Source organism: Xenopus laevis, chromosome 9_10L, assembly GCF_017654675.1.
Source record: "Xenopus laevis strain J_2021 chromosome 9_10L, Xenopus_laevis_v10.1, whole genome shotgun sequence".
Taxonomy (NCBI): domain Eukaryota; kingdom Metazoa; phylum Chordata; class Amphibia; order Anura; family Pipidae; genus Xenopus; species Xenopus laevis.
Window position 1 is genome coordinate 47,781,191 of NC_054387.1, and position 27,937 is coordinate 47,809,127.

The 27,937-nt window shown below is 42.1% G+C and overlaps 1 protein-coding gene across 3 annotated transcripts; it reads right to left on the reverse strand.

Annotated features, from left to right (window-relative positions):
• Positions 1-5,089: 5,089 nt before the first annotated feature.
• Positions 5,090-27,891, reverse strand: LOC108701127 (uncharacterized protein C16orf96 homolog). Of its 3 annotated transcripts, none has more exons than XM_018235351.2 (18): positions 27,573-27,891; positions 24,897-25,371; positions 21,241-21,345; positions 20,296-20,406; positions 19,129-19,239; positions 18,251-18,352; positions 16,037-16,799; positions 15,415-15,515; positions 13,231-13,323; positions 13,064-13,138; positions 12,498-12,662; positions 12,021-12,142; positions 11,444-11,509; positions 8,758-8,859; positions 7,929-8,088; positions 7,429-7,519; positions 6,898-7,023; positions 5,090-5,240 (listed from the first exon to the last, which is right to left on the reverse strand). In XM_018235351.2, exons 2-18 carry the CDS (start codon positions 25,302-25,304, stop codon positions 5,113-5,115), a joined length of 2,829 nt encoding a protein of 942 aa, XP_018090840.1. In that variant the 5' UTR covers positions 25,305-25,371; positions 27,573-27,891; the 3' UTR covers positions 5,090-5,112. The 3 variants fall into 3 exon arrangements, with proteins under 3 accessions (XP_018090840.1, XP_018090843.1, XP_018090841.1); XM_018235354.2 differs by having other exon boundaries at positions 24,897-25,249; positions 27,573-27,887; XM_018235352.2 differs by lacking the exon at positions 27,573-27,891 and adding an exon at positions 26,788-26,923 and having other exon boundaries at positions 24,897-25,249.
• Positions 27,892-27,937: the final 46 nt, after the last annotated feature.

Below are 27,937 nucleotides of genomic sequence, written 5' to 3' on the forward strand. Positions count from 1 at the left end.
ATTCGGCCGAATCTTTCACAAAGGATTCGGGAATTCGGCCGAATCCAAAATAGTGGATTCGGTGCATCCCTTTCATCTCATATTTTCTCAATAGGAGCCAAAATGTAAACTCTCACTGCTGATGAAGAACACCCCCACATTTCCCCTGCTGTCATTCACTTGTTCCTCTTTAATGTGTCAAAATAAAACAAAAACTCATCCCGTGGGTGATTGACCAAGAAACGAGTTCAACCTACTACACTGTGCCCAGTGAATGGAAGAGGGCTTTTCTACTGGGCACTAGGCATATGGCATTATGTTTTCTACTTCTGACTAGTGCTTGCCAGGTGGCTCCGAGATATACTGTATTAAATCGTTACACTAGCAACATTCGCCTGGCAAAACAAAGACACCCACTATCCACAACCAGTCACAATATAATGAATCAATCAGCTAATGGATTTGTGGTGCTTACGTGTGTCTTTAAGATGCATCAATGCAATTTCTACAGCAAGTTTCTCTATAGAGATTACTAAATGGGCTGTTCATGGCAAAATCTTGTCAACTGAGCAGATCTGCCGGCCCATATGCTAGGCTAAATCAGGCTGATCATCCAGGGGGGCACATCTGCGCCCCATATACAGGCCAATAAGTTGCAGCGGTCTGGAAGGACTGCGGTATGGAACCCATATCCAGCATGCTTGGGACCTGGGGGTTTCCGGATAAGGGATCTTTCTGTAATTTGGTTCTTCATACCTTAATTCTACTAGAAAATCACGTAAACATGAAATAAACCCAATAGGCTGGTTTTGCTTCCAATGAGGATTAATTATATCTTAGTTTGGGTCAAGTACAAGGGACTGTTTTATTATTATTACAGAGAAAAAGGAAATCATTTTTAAACAAATTGGATTATTTGGCTAAAATGGAGAGATAGCCTTTCCGTAGTTTGGACATTTCAGGATAGTGGTTTTCCTGATAACAGATCCCATACCCATAGCAGCTTTTATTAACTCGTATATATGTCCACCTTAGGTTTGTGTTTGTTTTACAAGATTTTGGAACATTTCCAAGATCATTTCAGGGATCACACCATCAACTTCATACCTCCCAATGGTTCTGATTTAGGCATGTCCTGTATCACAGACCCAATGGGCCTTACCAGAAAGTGAAGGGAGTTTTTTGTTCATCAGGAGGCTGCTGCACAGAGCTCGGTCTGTAAATATTCAAATGATGGAAAGGATAGACTGTAACTTAATCATTGAGTTACTCCCAACATAGGCCAGTCCTTAAAGGGGTTGTTCATCTTTGAGTTAACTATTAGTGTGATGTAGAGCGTGATATTCTGAGATCATTTGCAATTGGTTTTCATTTTCTATTATTTATGGTTTTAAGTGATTTTGCTTTTTTAGCAGCAGCTTTCCAGTTTACAACTCAAGCAATCTGGTTGCTAGGCTCCAAATTATGATAGCAACCATGCATTGAGTTGAACAAGAGACTGGAATATAAAAAGGAGAGGCCTGAATTGAAAGAGGAGTAATAAAAAGTAACAGTACATTTGTAGCCTTCAGGTCAGTGACATTTGAAAGCTTGAAAGAATCAGAAGAAGAAAACTATAAAAAAATAAATAATGAAGACCAATTGAAAAGTTGCTTAGAATTGGCCATACTAAAAGTTCATTTAAAGGTGAACCACCCCTTTAAAGGAACAGTAACACCAAAAAATGAAAGTGTCTTAAAGTAATGAAAATATAATGTACTGTTGCTTTGTGCTGGTACAACAGGTGTGTTTGCTATAGAAACATAACTATAGTTTATATAAACAAGCTGCTGTGTAACCATGGGGGCAGCCATTCAAGCACAGGATACACAGTAGATAACATAAGTTCTGAAGAATGCCATGATATACTACAGAGCTTTTCTGTTATCTGCTGTGTGTCCTGTGCTTTTCTCCTTTTTTCAGCTTTGAATAGCTGCCCCCATGGCTACAGAGCCGCTTGTTTATATAAAGTATATTAGTGTTTTTGAAGCAAACACACACGTTGTACCATTTCAGGACACCAGTACATTATCTTTTCATTACTTTAAGACTCTTTCATTTGTTGGTGTTCCTGTTACTTTAAGTAGCCCTATTGGTTAACCAAAGCCCAACATAGGTTTGTCTGTGAACCATACAGCACAGCTTGTTGGATGGTGGCTCTGGATTGTAATCTGGATGAATGTAATTCTTGGATAAAGTGATAAATACCCCAGTTTCATTGAAAACTGATTCCTAAAGAAAATAAACTGACCTGCATTATGTAGGGCATTATCTGATTAAAAACAATGGGGCTCATTTATCAACACTGGGCAAATTTGCCCTCGGGCAGTTACCTATAGCAACCAATCAGCGATTAGCTTTTAAAAGCCAGCTGCAAGTAGAACAATGAATGCAGCAATCTGATTGGTTGCCATGGGTTACTGCCCATGGGCAAATGTGCCCAGTGTTGATAAATGACCCCCAATGTGTCTGTTACATTTTACCTGGGTGAAGTGTTGGGAATTTCCTGGTATGTGTCAGTGCATGGTCATTTCCAGCAGTATTTACAGTGCAGCCGCCACACCTCTCACACTCAGTTAAACTTTGGTTTATGGCAAGTCAGATATTGACACATCAAAGGCTCCCTCTGGTCATGGTGTTCCAGTTTATCATGTTTATATGTACAGTCAGAGAACTGGGGTGGGGGGGGATACCAATCTCTGATGGGCAGGAGTAGATATTTAGGGTAGGACTTCACGGACGATTTCCGTGCGATCCGACGCGCTGCACAAAAAACGCAGGCGTCACGTCGGATGCAACATAAATAAGGTAAATAATGGAAATGTCGGATGAAGTCACAGCGTTGATCCGACGCGACACGACACTCGGATGCAGACGCAGCGTGCATTCACTTACCTTATTTCCGTCGCATCTAATTTGACGCCTGCGTTTTTGCGCATCGTGTCAGATCGCACGGAAATCGTCCCTTATTACTTGTTCTCGAATGTCCAACCCGCAGCTCTTTTGCTGTTGTTCTTAAACTGCAACTAAGCCTTCTATGACAGTCCTATAGGCTGCCCCCTCATTATATTAAGAGGGAATGTAAAGGAGTTATTTTGCAGCCCATACATGTATCTCTATAACGACAGCCCTACACAGAGGGGTAAATTTACTAAAGGGCGAAGTGACTAACGCTGGAGAAAATTTGTGACATCATTTTGGGACATCGCCGATTTACTAACAGGCGCTGGTGTAAATTCGCTAGCGAAGGAGATAGACTGTAGCACTACTTCGCACACTAATGGCAAATTGCGAATGGACGTAACTACGCAAATTCACTAATATGCAGATTTTACTGAACGTTACCTCTTGCGCCAGACTTGCCTTCGCCACCTCAGACCAGGCGAAGTGCAATAGAGTAGATAGCAGTTCCTCAAAAAATTTTGGGAAATTTTTCCCAAAAAAACGCTTGCGACTTTTCAGTTTTTCAGGGTTAGGCTGCAAAAGATTATACATTTTTTCAGGGTACCCAGCTTCCCCCCTACATTTCCTTCATATGGCACATGAACTATACACTGGGCTCATGTGTAGGGCAATATAACAACTCTATTTTATTTTATTAAGGTTTCCCAGGCTTGTGTGGTGTAATGTATTGGCTGCAACATATACGTCCATTGAAATTTAATTTCCCGCCGTATGCAAATTAGCCAACACTAGCGCAACTTCGCTTTGCTTGCCGAATTAACGATAGTGAAACTTCGCCATCTTTCGGCGCTCTGGACGCAACTTCGCATTTTAGTGAATTAGCTTTGTCCTGACGAATTTTCGTCTGGTGAAGTGTTGCGAAGTGAGCGAGGCTATCGCTGGCGAATTTTCGCTAGTTAGTGAATATGCCCCAAAGCCTAAAGCTTTTAAATCTATAACCCCCCCCCCTCCGAACCACTTTGAGGGAATAATAGGGACTTGGGCACTCATAAATCGGGACACAGAGCCAGGGTCGGACAGGGGGGGGTCAGAGCCCACCGGGGCTGCCACATCAGGGCCCCCCTCCCCAGTCGCAAGGCCCCCTCTGTCCCTCTCAGCCCCCCACACCAGCACGTACCTGCTTTGCAGAACAGTAACACCAAAAAATGAAAGTGTTTTAAAGGAATGACAATATAATGTAGTGTTGCCTGCACTGGTAAAAAGCAGTGTGTTTGCTTCAGAAACACAACTATTGTTTATATAAACCAGCTGCTGTGTAGCAATGGGGGCAGCCATTTAAGCACAGGATACACAGTAGATAACAGATAGGGTCTGAAGGATCCCACAGACCTGTTATTAGTTGTGTATCCTGTGCTTGAATGGCTGCCCCCATGGGCACAGCAGCTTGTTTATATAAACGAAATATATTGTAGAGTTTCTGAAGCATCACACCAGTTTTACCAGTGCAGCACGACAGTAAATGACATTTTCATTACTTTCATTTTTTGGTGTTACTTTCATTTACTCCGCTTCAGATGCACTCCCAAATTGACCTCACCTCTACGCCTCTCCCTTTGTTTTGTTTTTAATTCCAGCCCCTTCACCTATTCTGCACTTTCATTTCCCCGAATCCACCCCTCCCTACACACAAGCACATGGTTCCACCCCTCCCTACACACAAGCACATGGTGCTCACAATTCTATTTCACTTTTCACCTCCTTTCTAAGAAAGAGGAAGTTGAAGTGGGGGGTTTTTTCACAGGCCTGATATGCAGAATGGGGAGAAAGATGCGCTGCTGCTACTAATCCTGGGCTGGTTACCTACCCCCACTTATCTAGTGTGGAGTTTTATTTCAGCATATAGTGTAATCCCCTTCCCTGTCAGAGCACACCCAAGCCCTTTGCAGCTTATGATCCATTACCTGCTGTTATAGAAGCACATTTATAATGAGGAGAATTGCAAAACAGAAATCTGTGTAGGACGTCACAGAAATATTATCATTGAGTTCTGAGTCACTAATTCTGTAAGGCCCAACTAGTCATAGGGGTTTCCCACCACTATATACTAATCTGCCAGGGCCACCCCTAATGTCAAGGCATCCCCAGCAGGAAGCATTACAAGTGGGAGTCAGTTCCCACAGGAGTTTTATTTCACATAACAGGCTCATCCGCACACTGGGGTTCAATGGCTGTATCCAGTCTGATCTCGAAGGACTCCTGGCTCTGGACAGGCCACTGCTGGGCAGATCCTTGGCGCTCCAGAGAGATTTGAGCTAGTGCTACAGGATAGAGAGAATGAAGGTTTGGGGTTGGAACAGTTAAAAATGGCAGGTGGTTCACCTTTAAGTTAACTTATAGCATGTTAAAGAATGACTAATTCTAATCAACTTTTCAACTGACCTTCATGTTTTCATTTTCATAGTTTTTAATTATTTGCTTCCTCTTCTGACTCTTAAGTTTTTAAATGAGGGGTCACCTCATCTAATAAACAAATGCTCTGTAGGGCTACAAATGTATTGTTATTGTTACTTTTTTATTACTCCCCTCAGTGTCGGACTGGGACACTAAGGGCCCACCAAAAAACCTTAGACCAGGGCCTCACCCTCAGTACAATTTTCTTCCTCTCCTCGCTCAACCTCTATTCTCCTAGTCTCTTTTCTTTACATACTATAATCAATTATTCCATCTATTTAACCTCTTTTTTCTCATAGAAATAGGGAATGGCCATAGGGTTGCCACCTGTCCGGTTTTGACCCGGACAGCCCGTTATTTTGAGGGGCTGCCCGGGTCTATACTTCCTGCCCGGTTTTCCAAATAAGGAACTGACACGGCGATCGGCCAATCGCTGATCGCCGCGTCATAGCCCCGCCTGCTGACATCGCGGGTCCGCCCATTGATGGCATAGCCCCACCCACTGATGTCACGGGTCCGCCCTCTGGCGTAACAGACACGCCAACTAACGTCACAGAACCCCCCCCAGTCCGACATTGACTCCCCTTTCTTTTCAGGCCCTTTTCTAATCATATTCCTGTCTCTTTTTCAAATCAATGCATGGTTGTTAAGGTAAGTCGGACCCTAGCAACCAGACTGCTGAAAATGCAAACTGGAGAGCTGCTGAATAAAAAGCGAAATAACTCAAAAAACTCAAATAATAAATAATGAAAACCAGTTGCAACTTGTTTCAGAATATCACTCTCTACATCATACTAAAAGCTAATTCAAAGATGAACAGCCACTTTAAAGGGGTGATTTACCTTTAAGTTAACTTTTAGCATGTTATAGAATGGCCAATTCTAAGCAACTTTTCATTTCACCTTCATGTTTTCATTTTTATAGTTTTTAACTATTTGCTTCCTCTTCTGACTCTTCCCAACTTTCAAATGGGGGTCGCTGACCCCCATTTAATAAACAAATGCTCTGTAAGTCTACAAATGTATTGTTATTGTCACTTTTTATTACTCCCCTTTCTATTCAAGCGTCTCCTATTCATATTCCAGTATCTTATACAAATCAATGCATGGTTGTTAAGGTAATTTGGACCCTAGCAACCAGATTGCTGAAATTACAAACTGGAGAGCTGCTGAATAAAAAGCTAAATAATTAAAAAAATGCAAATAATAAAAAACGAAAACCAGTTGTGAATTGTCTCTATCACTCTCTACATCGTACTTGAAGTTAATTTAAAGGTGAACAACTCATTTAACACAAACTAATCAGATGCTGAATCAGTCTGCTTTCATTATTTTAACTACTTTTAACCAGTGAAAATTAAGTGCAGGTTGGTTGCTACTTCATATTCTTCAGCGCAAGCTTTCCGTACTTTTACATATACCCGTAGGAGTTCACCCAGTGTAGAGGGTACCAAAATCTCTACTGTTTCATGCGTGTCTCGCCTATAAAGCTCCCAGAGACTCCACCAACCCTTTCCCTAGGTACCTGTAGGACTTCGTCCAGCAGACGTGGCACTTTGGGGTCGAGAATTGGCACTTTGGGGTCGAGAATCACAGGAAAGAATAGATTTCGGTGAAGTCTGGGAACGTTTCAGCCTTGCCCCGGAAAGTCCTAAAAAGAGCAGAGATAAACAATCAGTGCAGCTTTTAAATACACATGACTATTGGGTAGTTGATACAGTATTTCTCTTGTTGCCATTCTCTAAATAGGTCAGTTCCTGTGGTTGGCCATACAGACAGCCTATGTACAGTGTCAAACCAACTGACTCCTTACTCCGTTTGGGTAACATATGTTCACCATCAATAGCCTAACTAGAAGCTTACGTGAAAAATCTGGTCCCTTCTTCAGTGTCCCTTAGCCTTGCATGTAAAGTTGTATGTGGACACCTTTATACTGCAGTTTTCTGCCTTTTTGCTGATCCAAATTCGTTTATCTACGATCAAGGGTCCCTTCAAATCCAGAGGTTCCAGTGCAGGTGAAACCCCCACCCCCCTTGTAGTTCACAATCCTACTTACCATCCTTGATGTTATAAATGGCCGGTAGTCGAGAATCCATCCTTCCTCTATAGATGTGACCATCCAGCCCAAGTATATCTACTTCCTCGATCTGAGCACATGAAAAAGAAAGTGAGAAAGAAAGCAAGAAAGAAAGAAAGAAAGGGGTGTTAGTGCATGGTGTTATAGTAGTTATAAATAGGAAAACAATTTGAAAAATACCAGGACTGACTCTTTGTCTCTGATGGAATGGAACTAGTTGTCAATCCCCCATATGTAATAAGAGGCACTAAGTTGGCACAGGAGCAATAACCCATAGCAACCAATAAGATGTTTGCTTTTAGACAGGTGACCTGTAAATGCTACCTCCTGCTTGGTTGCTAAGGGTTACTGCTCCTAGGCACATTTAGTATATTTTATTACATAATCCCCAATGATTTTTATGAAAACCCTTGACCAATCTATTTAAATACAAGAATATCTTTATTTCTCAAATATGTGTACCCCCCTCCTCCACCCACCTTCTGAGCAAATCCTATGCTGCCTTCTTCTGGAGACATTTTTGAGGTGATGTTTTGCAACTTGGAAAAGCGACGATGGGAGTAGGTCAGCGTATGGCTACCCCCACAGCTACGGGCACTGGTCATGTAGTTATAATCAGCCAATTCCTGGGCACGATCACTAAAAGAAGAGTCACATCAGGTTACATGTCATCAAGTTGGTTGACAATTCCACAATCCTTTGCACATGACAGGGAACGCTTCCCTATTTATTTCTCCACTATCTTGCCCCATTGAGATTTCTGGACTACCCAGAGCATACAGGGTGACAGGTCTCTGTAGTCTGAATCAGACTGCTGGCTCAGAGAAGAGAGATAGAAACAGCTGGTCTATTTATCAAAAAGTATGTATAATAATTACTTAGTGTATGCTGGACAAAAGAGGGTTTAAAGGACAAGGAAAATCGAATTCATTGGGGGGTGTGCCAGTTTGTTTTTGACTCCTCTGATACAAGAGCAAAAGTAATTCTAAATTAGGTAAACTGATTAAACAAATCTTATTTAATAAATATTACATTTTCAAGCTATTAAGTCCACTTTGGGGAATGGCCAGAGTAAACAGGATTCTGCCCCCCAGTTCCAAGGGCATACATCACAATTAACAAAAAGAATTATCCTGTAACTCAAAAAACAATTAAAATTTACATGATAATCCACTTTACACATTTCATAACCTTCGGTACTTAATCATAGGTAATTCATTTATAATTACCTATTGTACTGATTATTTTTGGATCATAAAGTTCCTTTACATTATATTTGCATTCTCTGTCTTTCTCTTACACACTCACTTGCGGAAGTGCTGGCGGATGTGTTCCAGTTCGTACATACTTTGTGGCCTCGTAGAACGATGAACTGGCAGGCCGGGAACATTAGGAATGCTCAGTACTGGTCTGTATGGATTGAAAGGGAAAAGTAATCTATTTATCACCCACTACTTCCTTATTTGTGGTTGGTGGGACAGTTTAAATACTTATTTACAGTTTAGGATATCTTGGAACTATAGAAAGTTGAATTTTACAGCTTTGTATTCATATAGACATGAACCTAATACGTGTTAAAGGAGCCCAACCAAATGGGGAACTGCAAAGATGGACCTGAACTTGACAGTACATCGTCTCTAAACTTTTTTCACACTAAAGCAGGAAAAGTATGGCCTTTGAATACCTCACAATTTCAGCATTTAACCTAGACCATTTACAGTTGATCAACTACACCCCAAATTTGCTAACACCCTGCCAGTTATACGTTCCACAGCTTTCAGTCTGACTTGAAACTGTTGCCATAAAAAAGGGAGATGCAGAAAATGTGGTTTTGTTAGTATTGAAAATAATTATTGGGTCAGCCCCTCCCCAAAGTTCTCTGTAGGGGTAGTTCACTTTCCAATCCTTTTTTTTTTTTAATTAGATAGATCCTCTTCCTCCTTTCGGCAATTTATGGAGCTTTCTGGTGCATGCACAGTAGGTGCAAATGTCAGACTGGTTCCAACAGCACATGCGCGAGAAAAAAGCCTAGTGGCTGCGGTCCCTTAGCAAAGAAATTCAAAGATGGCGCTCACGAGCTCTGCTGCTCTGTTCTGCATGTAAAGGTTAGTGTTACATCCAGGGACACTTTTTTAAAATAATGGACTATGCAGGGAGGAAGCAGGGAGCGAGGGCAATGGAGGGTATTGGATGGGGGCTTTCTATTAGGGGAGGGTTAAATTAATTCACCTTTACATTAACTTTTAGTATGATGTAGAGAGTGATATTCGGAGACAATTTGCAATTGCTTTTCACTTTTTTATTATTTGTGGGGTTTGAGTTATTTAGCTTTATATTCAGCAGCTCTCCAGTTTCCAATTTCAGCAATCTGGTTGCTAGGGTCCAAATGACCCTATAAACCATGCATTTATTTGAACAAGAGACTGGAATACAAATAGGAGAGTACCTAAATAGAAAAAAAAGTAATCAGAAGTAGCAATAACAAACAACAATAACAAATAACAACAATAACAAAAAAATTGTAGCTTTACAAAGCATTTGCTTTAAGATGAGTCCGTGACCCCCATTTAAAAACTGGAAAGATTCAGAAGGAGAAGACTTTTTTAGCAGGATTCAGATTCGGCTGAATCCAAGTTCCTGGCTGAGACGAATACTTAAAATCATGTGACTTTTCATCACACAAATAAGGAAGCAAAACAATTTTTTTCATATGCAAATAAGGGGCTGGGATTCAGCGGAATCATTCAAGAAGGATTCTGCCAAATCTCAAAATAGTGGATTCAGTGCATCCCTATCAAAAACTATAAAAAATAAATAATGATGACCAATTGAAAAGTTATTTAGAACTGGCCACTCTATAACATACTCATTGAACTTAAAGGTGAACCACCCTTTTAATTGAAAAGTACTTCTGCTTTTGTGGAGGTATGCAGATCATTTTTGCATTTTCGGGCCAAACCCCACTCTCCGTGCTTGGACACAAGTGGAAAAATTTTTTTTTTGTTTTCCCATGACAGTATCCCTTTAAGTGCAGATCAGCTGAGCCGGGGAAGGGAGCGGATCTGTTTTTCTCAGCCTGCAATAAAAAAATACAGACAGAGCAACAGGGCCAACTATCTGTGTGCCCTCAGCATAAAGGCAGCTGTTATAATTAATATAGTAGTTGCTAATATTCCACGTAATGTATGCATTAATGTAGCAAATTGTAACAGTTCAGAATCTGAACCTGGATTACTGAGATGCCAGACTGAAACAAAGGAACATTAAACTTTAAACTTCCATTTTGGGAAAAAATGTTAAACAATGGAAGCCATTGAAAAAAGTCTTTATTTCTGGTGAGTAATCTGAAAAAACGTGTTTGGAAGGTAAACAACCCATTTTCACAAAGGAAACAAGAGTATAACAATAGGATCAGCTGACCTGAAGCCTGCCTGAGTAGATTATAGAGGGCCCAGTGCAGGTCCTTACTTTTCTTGATGGTTTGCTTGATATTGGAGGGAGGCTTAAGGGTCAGGGCACACAGGAAGAGGAAACTTCGGGTGACTTCGGAAAACAAATCGCCATCCCACTATTGATTTACATTTTTGCTGGGGGGAAGGCAGGGGAGGCAGTTCAGGGAGATTAGTCACCCCGAAGAAGAGGAGATTTGTCGCCAGGCGACTAATCTCCCCGAATCTGCCTGTGTGCCCTGATCCTAAGAGGGCAAAGCAATGCTGCTTTACATCAGAATAAATTGGCAGGGGAAAAAAGAGTGGTCACTGAATCCCCCCCAAGTAATTTTCTGTCTATTATGTTGGATTTTTTTGGGAGGGATAGATCTCCTTCTCATAGATTCCTGTTTCAGCTCTACTGAGAATATTTTATCATGCGAGGATCTTACCAGACACTGTTTTGCTATCAGACTTCTAAACTGCCACTTTGAGGATCTGTACTGAACACACACACTATAGAGAAAGGCTGTGTTACCAATTAGGAGTTGCCATTGAGAACTTACTGGCCCGGCATGATGATGTCCAAAGGGCGGTCACAGGAGAGGCAGTGGAAGTGGGAAATCAGTTGCCTGAGGATGACGGATGAAGAGAGTCAGCAAAATGTCTTTTCAGCTAATGCTGCATCATTTAAACTCCCCTTATTTCTAAACTAGATTATAAATTGACTCTTTGTTTTGATTAAAATACACCTAAGATATAAACATTGATAGTGTAAAATGTTTATATAATCTGCACATAATAGATCATCGCTGTAATGTTAAGCCAGACTTTGTATGTATAGTGTATATGACTGATCCAGAAGATCTAGTTAAATGAGATACAGTTTTTGAGCTTCCTTTACTCATTCTGGCACATCATTATTTTCTGTTGCCAAATGCCTTGTCACCCACAGCTGAATTTAACACATGTTCATTTTATACAAACCTTTTAAATAAACCCACAAACAGTGATTATTTTAACCATATCCAAAAATGGAATGCATTGGGTTTCACTGAATGGGGTCCATAGTTCTTGTATACCCATAATGCTGTGCTTCTTCCCTAATCTTATTCTTTTGCACATCTCTTTGTAACTTCTTACTTTCGGATGCCTGCGGCCTCATCCGTCTCATACTGGGGAGAGCGTTCTTGCAACTGACGACTTATAGACTTCCATCGCTCCTCTAGCTTCTTCTTAAATGGGTCTAATTCCATACGGTCTAACTAAAGAAGAAGTCCGTATTATATAGAAAAAATTATGCATGCACAGATACTAACAGGAAAATAGGAGAAACTAATAGGAGAAAATGGAATTAATGGAAAAGGCAAATATTGGGAGAGGTGGCAAGAGATATAGAAAATAAAGATATGTGGCAAGTTAAATTTTTGAGAAAACAGCTCAAGTATATAAGGGCACCAAGGAAGAAAAGAAAGTGTTGTGGTAGGTAGTGAATAAAAGTAATTTGAGAAAGAAAGAATAAACTAACAACTGAGATCAGAAGACATAAAATGTGATGCTTAAAAGCAGATGAGGATGGAAGGATGAAAATATGCAGTCTGCAGCCCACAACTTCCTTACTTTGTTCTGCATCTCCATGTTGATTTTATCCAGAACCTTCTGCCAGTCTTGTTCCTGTCCAGTCACTCGACCCAGCAGCTCTTGGACTATGTTGTTCAGTTGCTCAGTGGTGGCATCAAACTGGGCACGGCTCACCTTTTCATCCAGAGCCTGCTTATCTGCTTTCTGTCCTCACATAAAGAAAAAAAGAAAAGACTCATAAGAACAGAAATATGTAGGGGGTAAAAAGTGGCCATACATGGGCAGATTTAACCTTTGGGCCCTTTAGACTGATACAGTAGTTTATTTGCTAGTTTATGGGGCCCTCCGATGGGCCCACCCAACCAATATCTGCCCAAACTCAGCTAGATGCAAATCTGCTATTTGATATTGATGACTTGTATTACCATCATTATAATGCTGTTGTTTGACCCTAGCGCCAATGATTGGATTAGCCCAATATTCCTCTCCAACCTCACCAAACAAGCAGATCCTATAGTGTGTGACCAGCTTTACCTGGCATCAGATTTATTATCACAGGACAGCTCCATGCTAATTCTGGAGACTATCCCCAGAATGGTGCTCACCACATCTATTTCCAGCTCAAGATGTTCCTTGTCAGCTTTCTTCTCCTCCATTTCCTCCAGCTTCTTGTAGAGAACCTGCAGGTTGAGAATGAGGAGTAAGTGTTACACAACTGAATGACAGAGAATGCAAGAATACATATTCTGACAAACTGATATTCTCAACTCACATCAATGTGTTTCTGCGTCTGCTTCTGCTCTTCAGCCAAAGACCTTTCCAACCTGTCGCACTCTCCTTGGAATGTTAGCAGCAAATCCCCATCCTGAGAGAGTGAGAGAGAGAGAGTGTATCTGTTAGAAGGAAGAAACAATTACAAGACAAGAGGAGAATATGTAAAAATTTATGTAGTCAGGAGAGGTCAAATACAGTAGGACATAATGAGCATCCTTGTGCTAGTTATTTTGTCACATTGGTTTCTTTAAAGGAGAACTAAACACTGAAAACAAATATAACTAGAAACGCCATATTGCAAGCAGAAAATGAGGTTTGTCTGTCACAGAAGCTGATGCTAACAGGGTTGATTATTAAATCCTGATGTTAATTGAGGTGGTCTCCTAGCTGTGAATCACAAGGAAAGAAGAAGGGGGACTAGTGGGCATCTTAGGAGACACAGATCTTTACTGCTAAAGGACGGTGGTTGCAGTGCCGGGCCAATCCGACTGGGCGCCCTAGGTGACCTGGCCGGCCAGCGTGCTCCCCTCCGTGCTTGTGCACGCTCCCCTTCATGTGCGTGCCTGAACACAGTGTGCACACACATGCGCAAAGCACTGGAGGGGAAGACAGGGGAGAGCGCTGGAGGTGAGAGGGAGGGGAAAGCACCAGAGAGGGAGGGGAGAGTGCCAGAGGGGAAGGGAGAGGGAGGGAAAAGCGCCGGAGGGAAGGGGAAAGAGCTGGCGGGAGGGAGAGCAGCGAACATGGACTAGTGGTAGGTAGAAGACAGGTACCTGCCCATCGCCCCCCTTTCATTGTGCCCTAAGCAGGTGCCTCTTCTGCCTACCCCTAGTTCTGGCAGTGGGTTGTTGCCATGGGCTGGTACAGAATCCCAAAACATTATGGCAGCATGCCGATACACAGCAAAACAGCTTCTCTGTTTTTTTCAGACTCTGTTAGACTCCCCATTAGTACTATTATGGTGTTATCAGGTGTACATTGTATAGATGATGTCATATCCTCTCAGGAGGGCCTGGCCCATGATATTATCAACATACCCCCCAGCATCCTTATTAAATAATCAAGCTATTTTATGCCATTCTATGAATGTATTGTGCACTGTGCTGCATGAACAATACATTCATGAGGAGAACCTGAACTCTTGTACTGGGTTTGAGTGCCACCCAGTGTCTATATTTGCACGTACAACATGGCTACACTTCGGTATTCCAGAATACCTCCATTACAGGCTTTCATTATATAACAAATAAAAAAACAAACCAATACAATAAGTATTGTAGAAGTGATACCTATATTGGCTAACAATAAAAATACATTGCAAGGTTTCAGAGCACCAAGGCCCCTTCCTCATGCAAAATACAAATGAAAACTAGAAAGGCACTGAACGGTGAAAGGAAGATTTACTAATTCAAATGTATGTTATTTAACACATTAAGACAGGGCCTTAATTTAGGGTCAGGTTTCATGTCACACTATGTGACCTGACTGAATCCAGACTCCTGGACTATTTACAACCCACCCTAATTCATTGTATTATCTCTACAATTGATCTCTATCTATCTGTAACTTCCTAATTTATTGCCCATGAATACCATGAATCATTGATCTAACAATATATATGCTGTGCCTTTCTAGTTTTCATTTGTATTTTGCATGAGGAAGGGGCCTTGGTGCTTCGAAAGCTTGCAAAGTATTGTTAGCCAGTATAGGTATCACTTCTACAATACTTTTTGTATTTGTTTGTTTTTTATTTGTTATTTTTGCTACTGGCTAACAAGGTACCACTGTTTTTGTTTTAGGCTTTCTTTATAAAACTGTGAAAACAGTGGTGCAGAAATAGATATATTTCACACTGAATTTTAAACTTTTTGTTGTACAAATTTTATGGTGCTTGTCATTTCTCTCCAACATTCCCTTCCTACCTTCTAATGCTCAGCCAGCTGCATCTGTGTTAATCATGTTCTTACTAGGGTTGCCATCTGGCCGGTATTTTACCGGCCTGGCCGGTAAAAATGATGGTTAATCTCAATGTTATTAATAGGGAAAAAAGATAAATATATAGGAAGGCCGGTATTTTTATCCAGAAAAGGTGGCAACCTTAGTTCTTACCCTTTATACTACCTTTATACTACTATACTACTACTACTGTTTCTATAACGTCTTCAATTCCCTGATATCTTACCTTTTTCCTCTCTGCTTTCATTTCCTGCAGAAATCTAGTAATGTTCATCTCCTCCTGTAGGCTGGCGACATTGTTACTGCCACCAGGTACTGCTATTTCCCCTGAAAAGACAGACATTCCAAGTTTTCTTCTTCCATCATGTGTCTAAAATGTTTTTCTGTATTTTTGGGTGGGAGAGGAAGAAGTACGAAGAGTCGACTCTTCGTATGGAGGTCATTCTAGTCATGTACCTGCTATACTTGGCTGGCACATTTTTTCTTCAAAAAACACTAGCCCGGGTGCTGTTTGCCAAGTACTGTGCTGTTACCCAGATGGGTTTTGGTGAGCACTTACAAAGTGCAGAACTTTTTCTAAGATTTCTGTACCGCATATGAACTAAAACTGGAGTCACCCATGAAAACAAAATAAGATAGTGGAATGTACATCCCCCTGAGGTAGCAGGTAAGAGACTAGGACTACTGGGACACCCCCACAGTGAATTTTACCTTTACTTCTCCTTATGAAAGGCTTGGGTCACCATCTTGGGGAAAGGAAATCAGGGGTGGTGACTAGCTGTCAGTTTGCCATATGAGCCAAGGCTATTTCACTGTTAAGTTCTGTTATAAAGAAAAGCATACCTTACCTCTTCCTTCTAAAAGTGCTTTTAGTTCTGATCGATCAGCCTTGTTTCTCACCAGTGCCTCCACTCTCTCCCGGAGCACACTATATTTGTCTGTTAGAGCTCCCATTTTACGCAGAGCATCCACTGTATCTGCATAGCGCTGGGAAGCTCTGCTTTTTCCATGGGAGGAGACACCTGGAATGGTAGTACTAGTAATAGGTTGACTGGTGGAGGTAAGTTGGCTGCTGATGATCTCTGTAGTCATAGCAGCAGGGTCATTGCGTTGGTCAATAACCTGCTCAGTAAAACTCATCCCAGGGAGCTGAGTGGGTACTGTGCTCGGGGGACCCACCATAGGAGATCCAGGTGGGTGAGTGGAGACAGAGGTGTTAACAGCACTATAGGGAGGCACTGGGCCACCAGGGGGAGTAGATGTCATGTCTGTTGAAAACTGTAGACCTTTTTGGAAGGTTTGAATAGACACTAAAGTTTGTGGTAAAACAGCAACCAGGGCATCCCCTTCAGATTGAGACAAAGGTTCTAGTAGAGGGTTTTGTGCAGTTTGAGATGGACTTCCTTCTTGGGATGGCTGCTCAGATGGTAGTCCAGGTTCAGAAACTACTGTGATGTGAAAATCGGTCTGAGATGTTACTTCAGCATTTGAGGTTCCAGCTTGAGTGGGGACAGTGACATATGCAGAATCACTGGTTTGAGACCAGCCAGTTTCTAGATCTGGGACCTTCTTTTCAAAGACGGGAATGTCAGTGCATGAGGTTTCGGCATCCTAAAATAAAAGAACAATATTCCTTTTTTACTAAGCCAGTTCTAGAATGTCTCTTATCCACCATTTCACTTCTCTAACATTTCTAGAGTCCTGATTCCACCTGCAGACACAGCCATGACTATTAAAACTTTCCTATAATCACTGGGGGCAGCACTGCCAAAACCATGAGCTATATTTGAATACTGGCAGCCTGTGGGATGCTGGAATTGCTGCAGCCCACAGAGGGAAGATACATATACAGTGCTTACTATACAGTGAGCAGATACATATACAGTGCTTATTATACAGTGAGAATATACATATACAGTGCTTACTATACAGTGAGAATATACATATACAGTGCTTACCAAACAGTGAGAAGATACATATACAGTGCTTACCAAACAGTGGGAAGATACATATACAGTGCTTACCATACAGTGAGAAGATACATATACAGTTCTTACTATACATTGGGAAGATACATATTTTGCACCAGAGATATCTATCCAGGGGCACCCTCTAAGGCATAGGGCCCTTTTCAAATACTGTAATATTCTGGGAACCTAGCCAACACTACTTTCCCCTCTTACAACTTCCTTCCGTTCTTTGATACAAGATTTGTCTCTTCCCCTGGTCCCCTTGCGAACAAACATTGCCCCAACCCCCACTACCACCCCTACCACCATGCAATTCAAGATGGCTACCGCTGCACATGACAAGGCCACCCTCCTCCAGCAGTGCCACTGGACTAGTGGCAGGGAAAAGTTACAGGAATATCTTGTGGGGGGGGGGGCTAGTCTGGCCCTGCAAACACTTTCAAATGCCAGGGCCTGTTTTAAATCCTAGTCCTGACCTGAATTCTATCTATTTTGACGAATGTATCTAAACTGTCAGGGTGTTGTACATTGCAAATTAAAAAGCTAATTATGCAGTGACAGTATCCCTTTAACATTTGGGAGCTGGAGATAAAGTCCTAACTCCTTGCAGACTGTATTTGGCGCCAGAGGGCCTTTAATTATGCTGACGAAGATTACATTTCATAGTGATTAGGAGAAGTGTTTATACAAGGCACCCTGACTTATTTCTGTTTTGTTTTCACCTAGGAGCTGTGACTCACCCTGTAAATATCTGTTGGCGGTTACCATTTGGGGATATTGTTTTGTTAAGGTATCGTAATTAGAAGGATTCTTTCGATGCAGTGGACCAAATATTAATGCAACTGTTTGTGCAATGGAGTCACACGTTTTTGTATTTGGGCATATTAATTAAATTATTTTCACACGACACCACTTGTTTTGCTCATTCTTAGGATTGATTGGACTCAAAGCAGCAAAGGAAAGACTTCTCTGGAGTTGTGAATAGTGCTTTACCATCAGTATGAAGAACCGTTCTCGTTTTGGCCATGTAGTATAAGTAAATGGGAAATGCAGCATCTTGGAACCCAATGAGATGGTTCATTCATTACTTACCATACAGTGTGTCACAAGTGTCTCTCTTAGGATATCCCACCCCACCATGTTGTTCAGCTCAGTCGGGCTCGGATACTGCATCAATCGTTTTTCCAAAGCTGCCTGCAGCAAGAGAAGCATGGTATATGTATAAGAGCAGAATATATTTGCTATAGTGGATTCTCTGTAAATCACTAACAATTACATTATTACAGTCTGTAGAAACGTTATTGCACTTTCAACTGGTTGGTATGTAAGGGGCAGCTGGTAAATGTGACATTTGATGCCACTAAATAGGGAAGAAATATAGCACAGATAGGAAGGCTGGTATAATTTCCTTGAAAAAGGTGTCAACCCTACATAGTGAGTACCTATTTATGTCCCCTTACATTGCCATTTAAATACACACACTCATGGAAAATGCACTGTATACAGCTGATTTAGAACCTTTGCAGCCCCATAGGTGGATTTCCATAGTAACTACTACTACTTTCTTTGAGGCAAGCATCAAATATTAGAAGGCAAAGGGGCTAGGTAGGAGAATGGCAGAACCTGCAACCCGGCATAAGGCCTCCTCCCCGTCAAACCACCTGGGGGCACTGCTGTGTGGTAGCTTAGCCCCTGTAGATGAATTAAGTGCATATACTGTAATATAGGACTGCAAAGACAAAATCATGAAGGGTGGGGCAGAGGACAACCTTAAACTTTTATATCCCTAGGATTAAGGTGGCCATACATGGGCAGATAAAAGCTGTTGCCTATTCAGAATAAGTTAGCACCCACTTGCTCGCCTACCTGACAGGTTTGAAAATCCCATTGGGTACAGGACTGAAAATCCCATTGATACAGGTTTGAAAATCCCATTGGGTACAGGTGGGCTTTCTGGTGTGTCTACTTACCAGGCACTTCTGAATGGACTCTAACTCAGCTTGCATATTGCCCAGCTTGGCCTCCTCAGTTCTCTGTAACTCCATTTGGTTTAATTGCTGTTGGATTGTATCCTGATCACCCTGTGGAAGGCAAATGAACCTTATACACGATACAGTTAACATTCTATTTCCCTTTAACTCATGGGTCCCCAACCTTTTTTACTCTTGAGGCACGTTCAAATGTAAAAACAGTTGGGGGGCAACACAAGCATGAAAAAAGTTCCTGGGGGTGCCCAATAAGGGCTGTGATTGGCTATTGGTAGTCCCATTGTGGACTGTCTGTCTACAGGAAGTTATGTTTGGCAGTACACAGGGTTTTTATGCAACTAAGGCTTGACGTCAAGCCATGAATTCAAAAATAAGCACCTGCTTGAGGCCACTGAGAGCACCATCCAAGGGATTACGACGAGCGCAATCGGCTCTGACGGGTCGGTCAGGAGAAAAATCAAACCTTCGCGATCGATATCGTGTCCAGATATCAATCGGAAAGACCCATCAGAAGCCTCCATACACGGGCAGATTAGGTCTAAAAGACCGATATCAGCAGCTTTATCTGCCCGTGTATGGACACCTTAAGTGGCTGCTCACTTACACCCAATGGCACCAGAGTTTGCCTCTTATCTCCCACCAACACTGAGTCCAATGGGTTTCTCTTAACCCCAATACCTGCTGTTACTTTATACTAATGAAATGAATACAGACTAGTGAAATAGCTAATAATGGTTATATGAGCTATGGCCAATCTGGAGCCATCGAGCTGTTGTTCAGTTATAACCCCCATTGCTGTCAAGGGATACTGGGAGTTGCAATTTAACAACTGCTAGAAGGTTTCAGGTTATGCTTGCTTTACATGGACACAGAATGTCCTTTGGAGCGATGGATGAACTATTAGATTTGTGTTCCAGGTCCACTGCCGTGTAACAGAAATACCATGTAGTAAGAGGGCACAGGATAGTAGCTGAGTTTGAAGAAAAATATACTTCCATCAAGTGAGAGATATGATTCTATCCTATGTTATTGGAACATGCATTTATTTTCAGTATTTCTGTGGGTGTCCTGCTCCCCCAACAGACAGGCAGGTTAATCAATAATTAAAGCAGGACAGAAGATGTTGCGTATCTGCTGGACTGTACTTACCATGTACTGCTGGAGGGACATGAGCTCCTGCTCCACCTGGGCCAGTTTCTCTACATCTGATCTTTGCAGTTCCAGTTGGCTCAGACATTTTTGGATGTCCTCTTGCATAGTCTAAAAGAAGGCATTTGGCCAAAGTGCATAACAAATCAAGTTCCATCCACAGACTAAATCTGAAATATTAGATCATTACTATATGTTTACTACCACCTAGATTATCCTCAGAAGCTGTGCCAACCTCTCTCTCACTTGCTGCACAGAGTTCTGGGAAATCACACTCTGATTTCTATCACTTTGGTGGTCCCCCATTGAATTTTTTCATGTGGAAGGCTACACATTTTTCTTAAGCATATGGGATGTCCCACTCTGGACTCTATCCCATATGATGTCTCACTCTGGTCTCTATCATGTGGGTAGTCCCCCACTTGTTTCATGCATGTAAAAGGCAACACTTCTTAATTGTGAGTTCACCCTCTTTTCTCTAAAGTATGAAAGGTTCCCCTCTGGTATCTAGGCCCTCAAGATTCTTGCATTTAGACAAAATCTCAGTATTTCTTAATTTTGAGGCCTCCTTTTCCTAGCATGTGGGAGGTCCCACTCTGGTCTCTGCCATGTGGAAGGGGGGCAAGTCACACTGCATTTTTCTTACTTGGAACATTACTTTACCCTGCTGTCCTTCATGCTGAACATCACCATCAGTTTCTGTCACATGTGTGCATCCATGGCTTTTGTGGTTTTTGTCTAGATATCTGTGACCGCGTGCAATGCATTGGAGATTCTTGGGACATGTTGTTAGTAGAGATCATTCAAAGTCACCTGGGCCTGAACCTTCTCTGTGCTACACTGTACCACCATGTATTACCTTAGCCCACTCTCAGACCTCTGTCACCTACCATCCCCATGCGTCTTATTTATATCCCATTGCCCTGTAAAGTTAATTTTGCTCACCAGTTCCACAGAATCTCTGACTTTCTGCAGTTGGCTTTGAAAGTCCTTGTTGGCCTCCTGGAGGGTGGTAGTGATATTTAGCAGATCCTGCAGAAGCCCCATTGCCTAAACCAAGAACATAGATTATAATCACATTGTGTAGCAGTATTTGCCTTTCAGCACTAGGGATTATTTTATGGGAAATAGGGATGTTTTCTGGACAGTAAGCACCCAGCCTCATACCCTTTAACCAGAGCTAATAATTCAGTTTAGTTTGGTATATTGGCCAAACCTAAAACACATGGATTTGGTGCATCCCAATAAATCACTGAGGGTTAAATATTATAAAATTTAAATCAGGCTGTCCAACCTTCCACCCTCAAGCTCATGTTGCACAACAACTCCCAGCATCCTCCACCAGCTCAGTGATATACCTTCCTGAATTCTGTAATACAGGGGTGCCCAAAAGCTAGATCGGGATCTACCAGTAGACCATTAGCTGGTGATCAGTAGATCACCCTCCTGTTTCAGTCTTTTCATTCAGATATTTATTATGTTAAGGTTACCTAAGAAATAGTTGCTTGTTAAATATAGCCAGGACCGCCATCAGAAATCACAGGGCCCCAAACGACAAAATTTCCTGGGCCCCCATGGGCTGCGCCCACTGCAAGCCCCACCTACAGGTCCGCCCTCCCCACTCCACAGGTCCGCCCCCCACCACACAGTAAAACAACAAAAAAAATATTGGATTGGTGGCTAGGGTTCCCACATGTTAATAAAAAATAAAAAGATATTGGTGGTCAGGGCCCCCCATAAAAAAACATTTGTGGCCAGGGCCCCCCCATTAAAAAATATTGGTGGCTAGGACCCCACATGAGAAAAAAAATTGGTAGCCAGGGCCCCCCCCACATTATAAGAAAATTGGTGGCCAGGGCCCCTTAAACGTCCATGCCTTCCTGAAGTCAGCAGCTCTCAGAAAGATGGAGGGCCCGGCTAATCAAGTAAGTATGGGGTGGCCGGGCCTCCCTTACCCTCGGGCCCCCTACAACTCTCCCCCCTGTCCCCCCCTGATGGCTGCCCTGAATATAGCAATATACGTTTTCCCATAAATCAGTATTTAAGTAATATTTTCCATGGAACAGAATGCAAAAATGCTTTTATGGATGCAGATCAAAATGGGACAACATCACCAACATCACATTAGTAAAGTATGGGCACTCCTGCTGTAATAGGTTCTCTTACTGTTTTAAATGTTTTCCCATGACAACTGGAACAGTGAACTTTCCTAAGCCACTTGTGCCAGCTCTTGTATTGCTCAAGTGTGATTATGAAGATTTACTTTCATCAGTGCAGCCTTTTTATGTCTGCTGATAGGCCCCCCTGCATATTAGGAATTTCACAGGGGAAAGCAAAGTTCACTGCCCTGTCCTCATCCTCATCCCCACCCCTTATGGCAATGAAGGATTTAGACACCCCTCTCAGATTGCAGTAATTAATCCATCTCTGTGATGATGATGAGATGTTTGTTGACTCTAGTTGCTTGTTATTATCTGTAATGAGACCCAAGGGGGATGGGAGTGATAAATTATTTAGCTGGGGATTAAACAGCATTATAAAGTTTGTATCTTGGTTTATAGAGCAGTGGTACTGTCCTGTGTAACTTTATGCAGCAGAATGTACCCCAGTATAGCAATTACCCCAAATTTTATAGGGGGGAGTTATAAGAGTATTAAAATAAGCAATAGGAGAAGGTATAGGAAAAGAGTTAAATGGATCAAGATGGAGAAATTATATGAAAGGGATACATAGAGCAATGGGAGAGGCTATATGGAGCAGTAGGAGGAGTTATAGAGAAGTTTATACAGACAATAGGAGGAGTAATACGATAGATTATATTGAGCAACTGGAAGAATTTTAGGACACATGAGTTATTCAAAGGATTATACAGAAAAACAGCAGGATTTACAGTGCAGATTAGGAGGAGATCAGAGAGATCAGTTATATGTTAAAATAAAGATTATGTGAAGCAATAGGAGGAGTTATTCTTTGGATTATATGGAGCCATAGGTGGGATACAGGGAGGTTTTTATTGACTAATAGGTAGAGATATAGTGAGGGTTAGGAGCAATATGAGGTGTTATGGGGTTATATGGCGTAGTAGGAGTTATAGGGATGATTATATATTAATATATAAAGTAATAGGAGTAGTTGTATGGAACAATGGAAAGAGAGGGTTATATGAAGAATTAGGACGAGTTATATAGAGGGTTATATGTGATAACAGAGGGAGTTTTAGGGAGGGTTATATGGAGTTATAGGGGGGGCTACAGAGAGAGTAATACACAGTTACTGGGTGCTATATCGAGCAAAAGGGGGAGTTAAAGATATTACAGTTATATACAGCAGCAGGAGGAGTTATGGGGGTGCTATATGGAGAAATAGGAGAAGTTATAAGGAGAGTTATATGGAACAATAGGGAGAATTATTGTCATGTTCCCAACAACCACTAAAGACCAAAATGCTTGCTTGCATGGGGTTAAAACTCCTTGCACATTCCTTTTTACGCTGGGGGTCTGTGACTTCTGCCTTCCTTCTCTGTCTCTCTAGTCTCCAGGAAACAGGCACCAAGAGGGAGGGGGGCTTTCTACAGCTGGACGCTTCATTGCAGAACCATGACTAGATGGAATCCACACACTGCCCAATAAGAGCACGGCATTCTGTGCTGCTAGGACACACTTGTGTAGCTTACTATTTATTAAACATACGAATATCTGGCATAGAGATATAATGAACCCAAGACAGGCAATATAATGTAGCTGATGGAATGGGTGTGGGTGGGACATGATCAGACAGAGAGGAACAATATAATGAAGATGACGATTGATGAATCATCACTAGGCGGATTAATTACTGCAATCTGAGAAGGGTGACGAAGAGAATCCGTTACGGCATGGGGCAACTATATATATTATAGTAATTACTTCTGCCAGGTCACAAAACGCAGCATGTTCCAGCCTGTCCAGTTTTGAGGGATGCTGGGAGTTGCAGTTTTTTAACTGTTCCTGAAATTAGCAGCAGAGTGGAGAAGTAAAGGAGTAGTTTGTCTTAAGATAAATATTTGTTATAATGTAGATTTTGAGCTGCGTTTTGACCTCGGTTGCATTCACCTGAAATTCATCCCCAATACCATTGCCCCAAGACAATTTGCAGTTCGTATTTTTATTATTTGCTGTTTTGAATGGAAACTATTATTTGGTTGCTAGGGTCCCATTTACCCTAGCAGCCATGCGGTGGTTTCAGTGACAGATAGGAATAGAAAGATGGGGTTAAAAAATATATAAAAATGTAGCCTCAGAATGAACATTGTGGCTGCTGGGGTCAGTTATCAATGATAAGGTTTCAGGCTGAAGAGAGCCACAAACCAATACAGTACAACTCCCCACAACTAAGGTTGTCTGGGGATGCTGGAAGGTGTAGTCAACCATGGGAGGCTATGTGTTGTACAGTCTGAACGACTCCATTCTGAGTAACTGTATGCAATTATGCCTGCAAATTCTTTCCACAGATTTTGGAGACCCATGGGCTTTCTTTATGGTTTGCACCCCTTAATAACAGCTGGGAAGCCCTAGCTCGGGCAATAAGGATTTCATAGAAAGCAAAGTGACTCCACCACTCACCGTAGATACCCCGTCTTCATTTGCCTCAATCCTCTTCTTCATCTGCAACATGTGCCACACGTCCTCCACCGGGGTCGTACCCCCCACTCTTTCTATAAGATCAGCTCCAGTGGGCAACTTGTTCAGAGCTTCTATCTGCTTCTCTATGTGCTCGATTCTGTCTTCCATTTGATGGTAACCCACTGCCACCTTCCCAGCCTGCTCTGTGCCATCCATATGTGCCCACCCTGACGGTGTTTTGTACAGGTCGCTCTCAGCCTCCAACACTTCTGTCTTAATATCCTGGATGTGCAAGTGCTTGATGATTGCATGCAGCAGGGTGCGCAAGGCATTGAAATTCACTGCTCCTGCTTCTGGGGTGCCAATGGACAGGTTAGCCAAATCAGAAAGGCTAATCAGTAATGCCATCACCACCTTCCCCTGGTCAGTGCCACATTAGTTAAAGAATGCTGGGCAGTCAATGCATTCAGAGTTACTTGCAAAACACAAAAAGCACAGTGATATCAGGAAACTATGTAACAGCAGAATCAGATTTATTGCCAATGATACCTTTGCCAGCTGCAGCCTAAAAGCATCAGCGCCAGCTATGCCTCCTTATTTCACCCTGCTCTGGAAACCCCACCCACAATCAGTCATGCCCACTCACTTAGTTCCACCTCCATTTATCTCTTATTGGCTAGTTATTAGCATACACTGAGCTGATTAGCTGGAGAAGTTAATGGGGCTTTGCAATTGCTGACAGCAGGAACAGCTGTTTGATGGCATTGCCTGTTGCTCGGCAACCTCACGGTCCGCAGTTTATAACTTAAGGTGTCCCCACTCCCTCATGTATAGGGTTTTATAATGAGTTTATTTGAACTCTACTGAAAAAATACAATAACAAGTAATCAGCCTAAATCTGTCTTAAGGGAACATATCGCTCAATTTTTGCCTTGCTGTTACCATGCAATGTGTATGGACTCCACTAGGTGGTGGTAACCTGTTTCTCACAGCAGCAGAGCTAAATGAATGCTGAGCAATGTTGTGCCAGCAGGAAACAGCAGTCAGAAGTAGGTGGTAATTAAATGAGCCACAACAATAACCTCTATATTCAAATAGTGTTAAATAAATGCATTGTGCAGGTCTGTAGTGGCAATATTTCTATGCTTTTGTATTAATGTACATAAATACAGGGGTTTCACATTGGATCTGGGAAATATACCCCCCCTTTTCAAATTAAACATAAAATCCAAATTCTATTTTTATTAAAGCATTTAAACCTGTTGTAAATTCACTTAAAAATCTCAGCTGTCAATCATATATTGCCTGCCCCTCCGCTATGCCTTAGACATAGAGGTGGCGCAGGCAATTACTTTCAGTTTCCATTCAGCACTTTCTAGATGTCACTGCTCTCCCCACCATCTAATTATGAAGCCTGTGCATGGGGATTGCTATCAGGTCCCCCATTCTGGCACAGAAATATGATTTTGAGATGCAAGGCTTGTCTTAATAACAGTGTCCAGTGAAGGAAACAAGATTTAAATAAATTATATAGTATAAGTAAAGTTTCTTTTGCTTGAATAACATGATAAAATAAGATTTGGAATTATTTTTTAAAGGAGAATTCAATCCTAACATTAAAAAAACCCCTACACCCTTACCCTACATAGACCCCCCTCCCTCCTCCCCCCAGCCTAAGCAGGTCCGGACTGAGAATTAAAATAGGCCCTGGCATTTCAGGTACACAGAGGCCCAATCAACCCACACAGAGGCCCAAACAGCCCCCACCAGCCCACTAAATACTGACTTTCTATGGCACCTTATAGCAGCCCCTCTGGCATTTGCCAGAACCACAGATCCGGGCCTGAGCCTAAGTGTTACCCCTGGCAAATGCCCCTAACATTTTACTTACCCCTCATGCAGATTCAGGCATTGGAGTTCACGGACGCCATCTTCAGCCGCATCGGTAATCTTCGTAACGAGACCAGTGATTTGGCAATTTTCACGAGTTTCAGCGCATGCACAGCTGTTGCCAAACAGAAAATTACTCCAACTGCGCATTGGCCGCCACGCGGGTCTCATTCCGAAGATTTCTGATGAGGGGGTGGGGGTGCTATGTAGGTTAGGGTTTTTTTATATTAGGGTTGAATTCTCCTTATAAGTCACAGGTCAGGCATATAAGCTGGATGGTATATTTGGCATGGAAGGTGAATGCACCTGACAGAGAGACATAAGTGGTGTGCTGCAAAATGTATTGTAATTGGACCTTATGATATATGCATGGGCGTAACTACCGTGGGTGCAATGGCACCCAGGCCTGCTCAGATGCGAAGGCCCATAGAAAACTGCATCCAGACGGGGGGACTGCACGGCCTGCATCCGGGCCCAACCCTCATTAGTTACGTTACTAGATATTTGCCCTGTACTAGTCCATCTACCACATTACCCCCATCTGGAAGAACTAGAAGGGGCACAGGGAAGGGTAAGGAGAGACATGGAGCTGGTGTTATGATGAACCTCTCATATAGTGTGAAAAAAAAAAATATATTTTTGACAATCTGCACCCCCACCCCCGCTGACAACAGTAGGATAAAATGGCCACAATATGTGTCATATGAATACTGTCTGATCTGTGGCCCTTCAGCTGTTGAAGTACAGCTAAAGGATATGTAATGGGTCATCCAATACTAGTCTTACCTGCCTTGTTGTTGCCAGGGGAGATGCTGAGAAGACAGGAAAAGGAAGTGATGCAAATGCAAGAGGGTTTAAGACAACTTAGTTTTAAATAACTGACAAATAAGTGAAGATAAGAGAGAGGAGCTATGATAGGTTGAAATGTACATAGAAATGAAGCTGAAATCAGACACAGCCAATCTAGTTCAAACTCCAAGTAAATCCCACCTAATGATCCAAAGAAGCCAAGATCCTACCTGACTCCAAATGGGCCTGTGTCAATCAGCCACTAAGTAACTTCTATCACTTTAGAGACCCCTTTCTTTAACAAAATGTAACAAAAGTGAGTAAGAAAGTGCAGAATCAGCCAAGAAAGAAGTAAAGTAAAT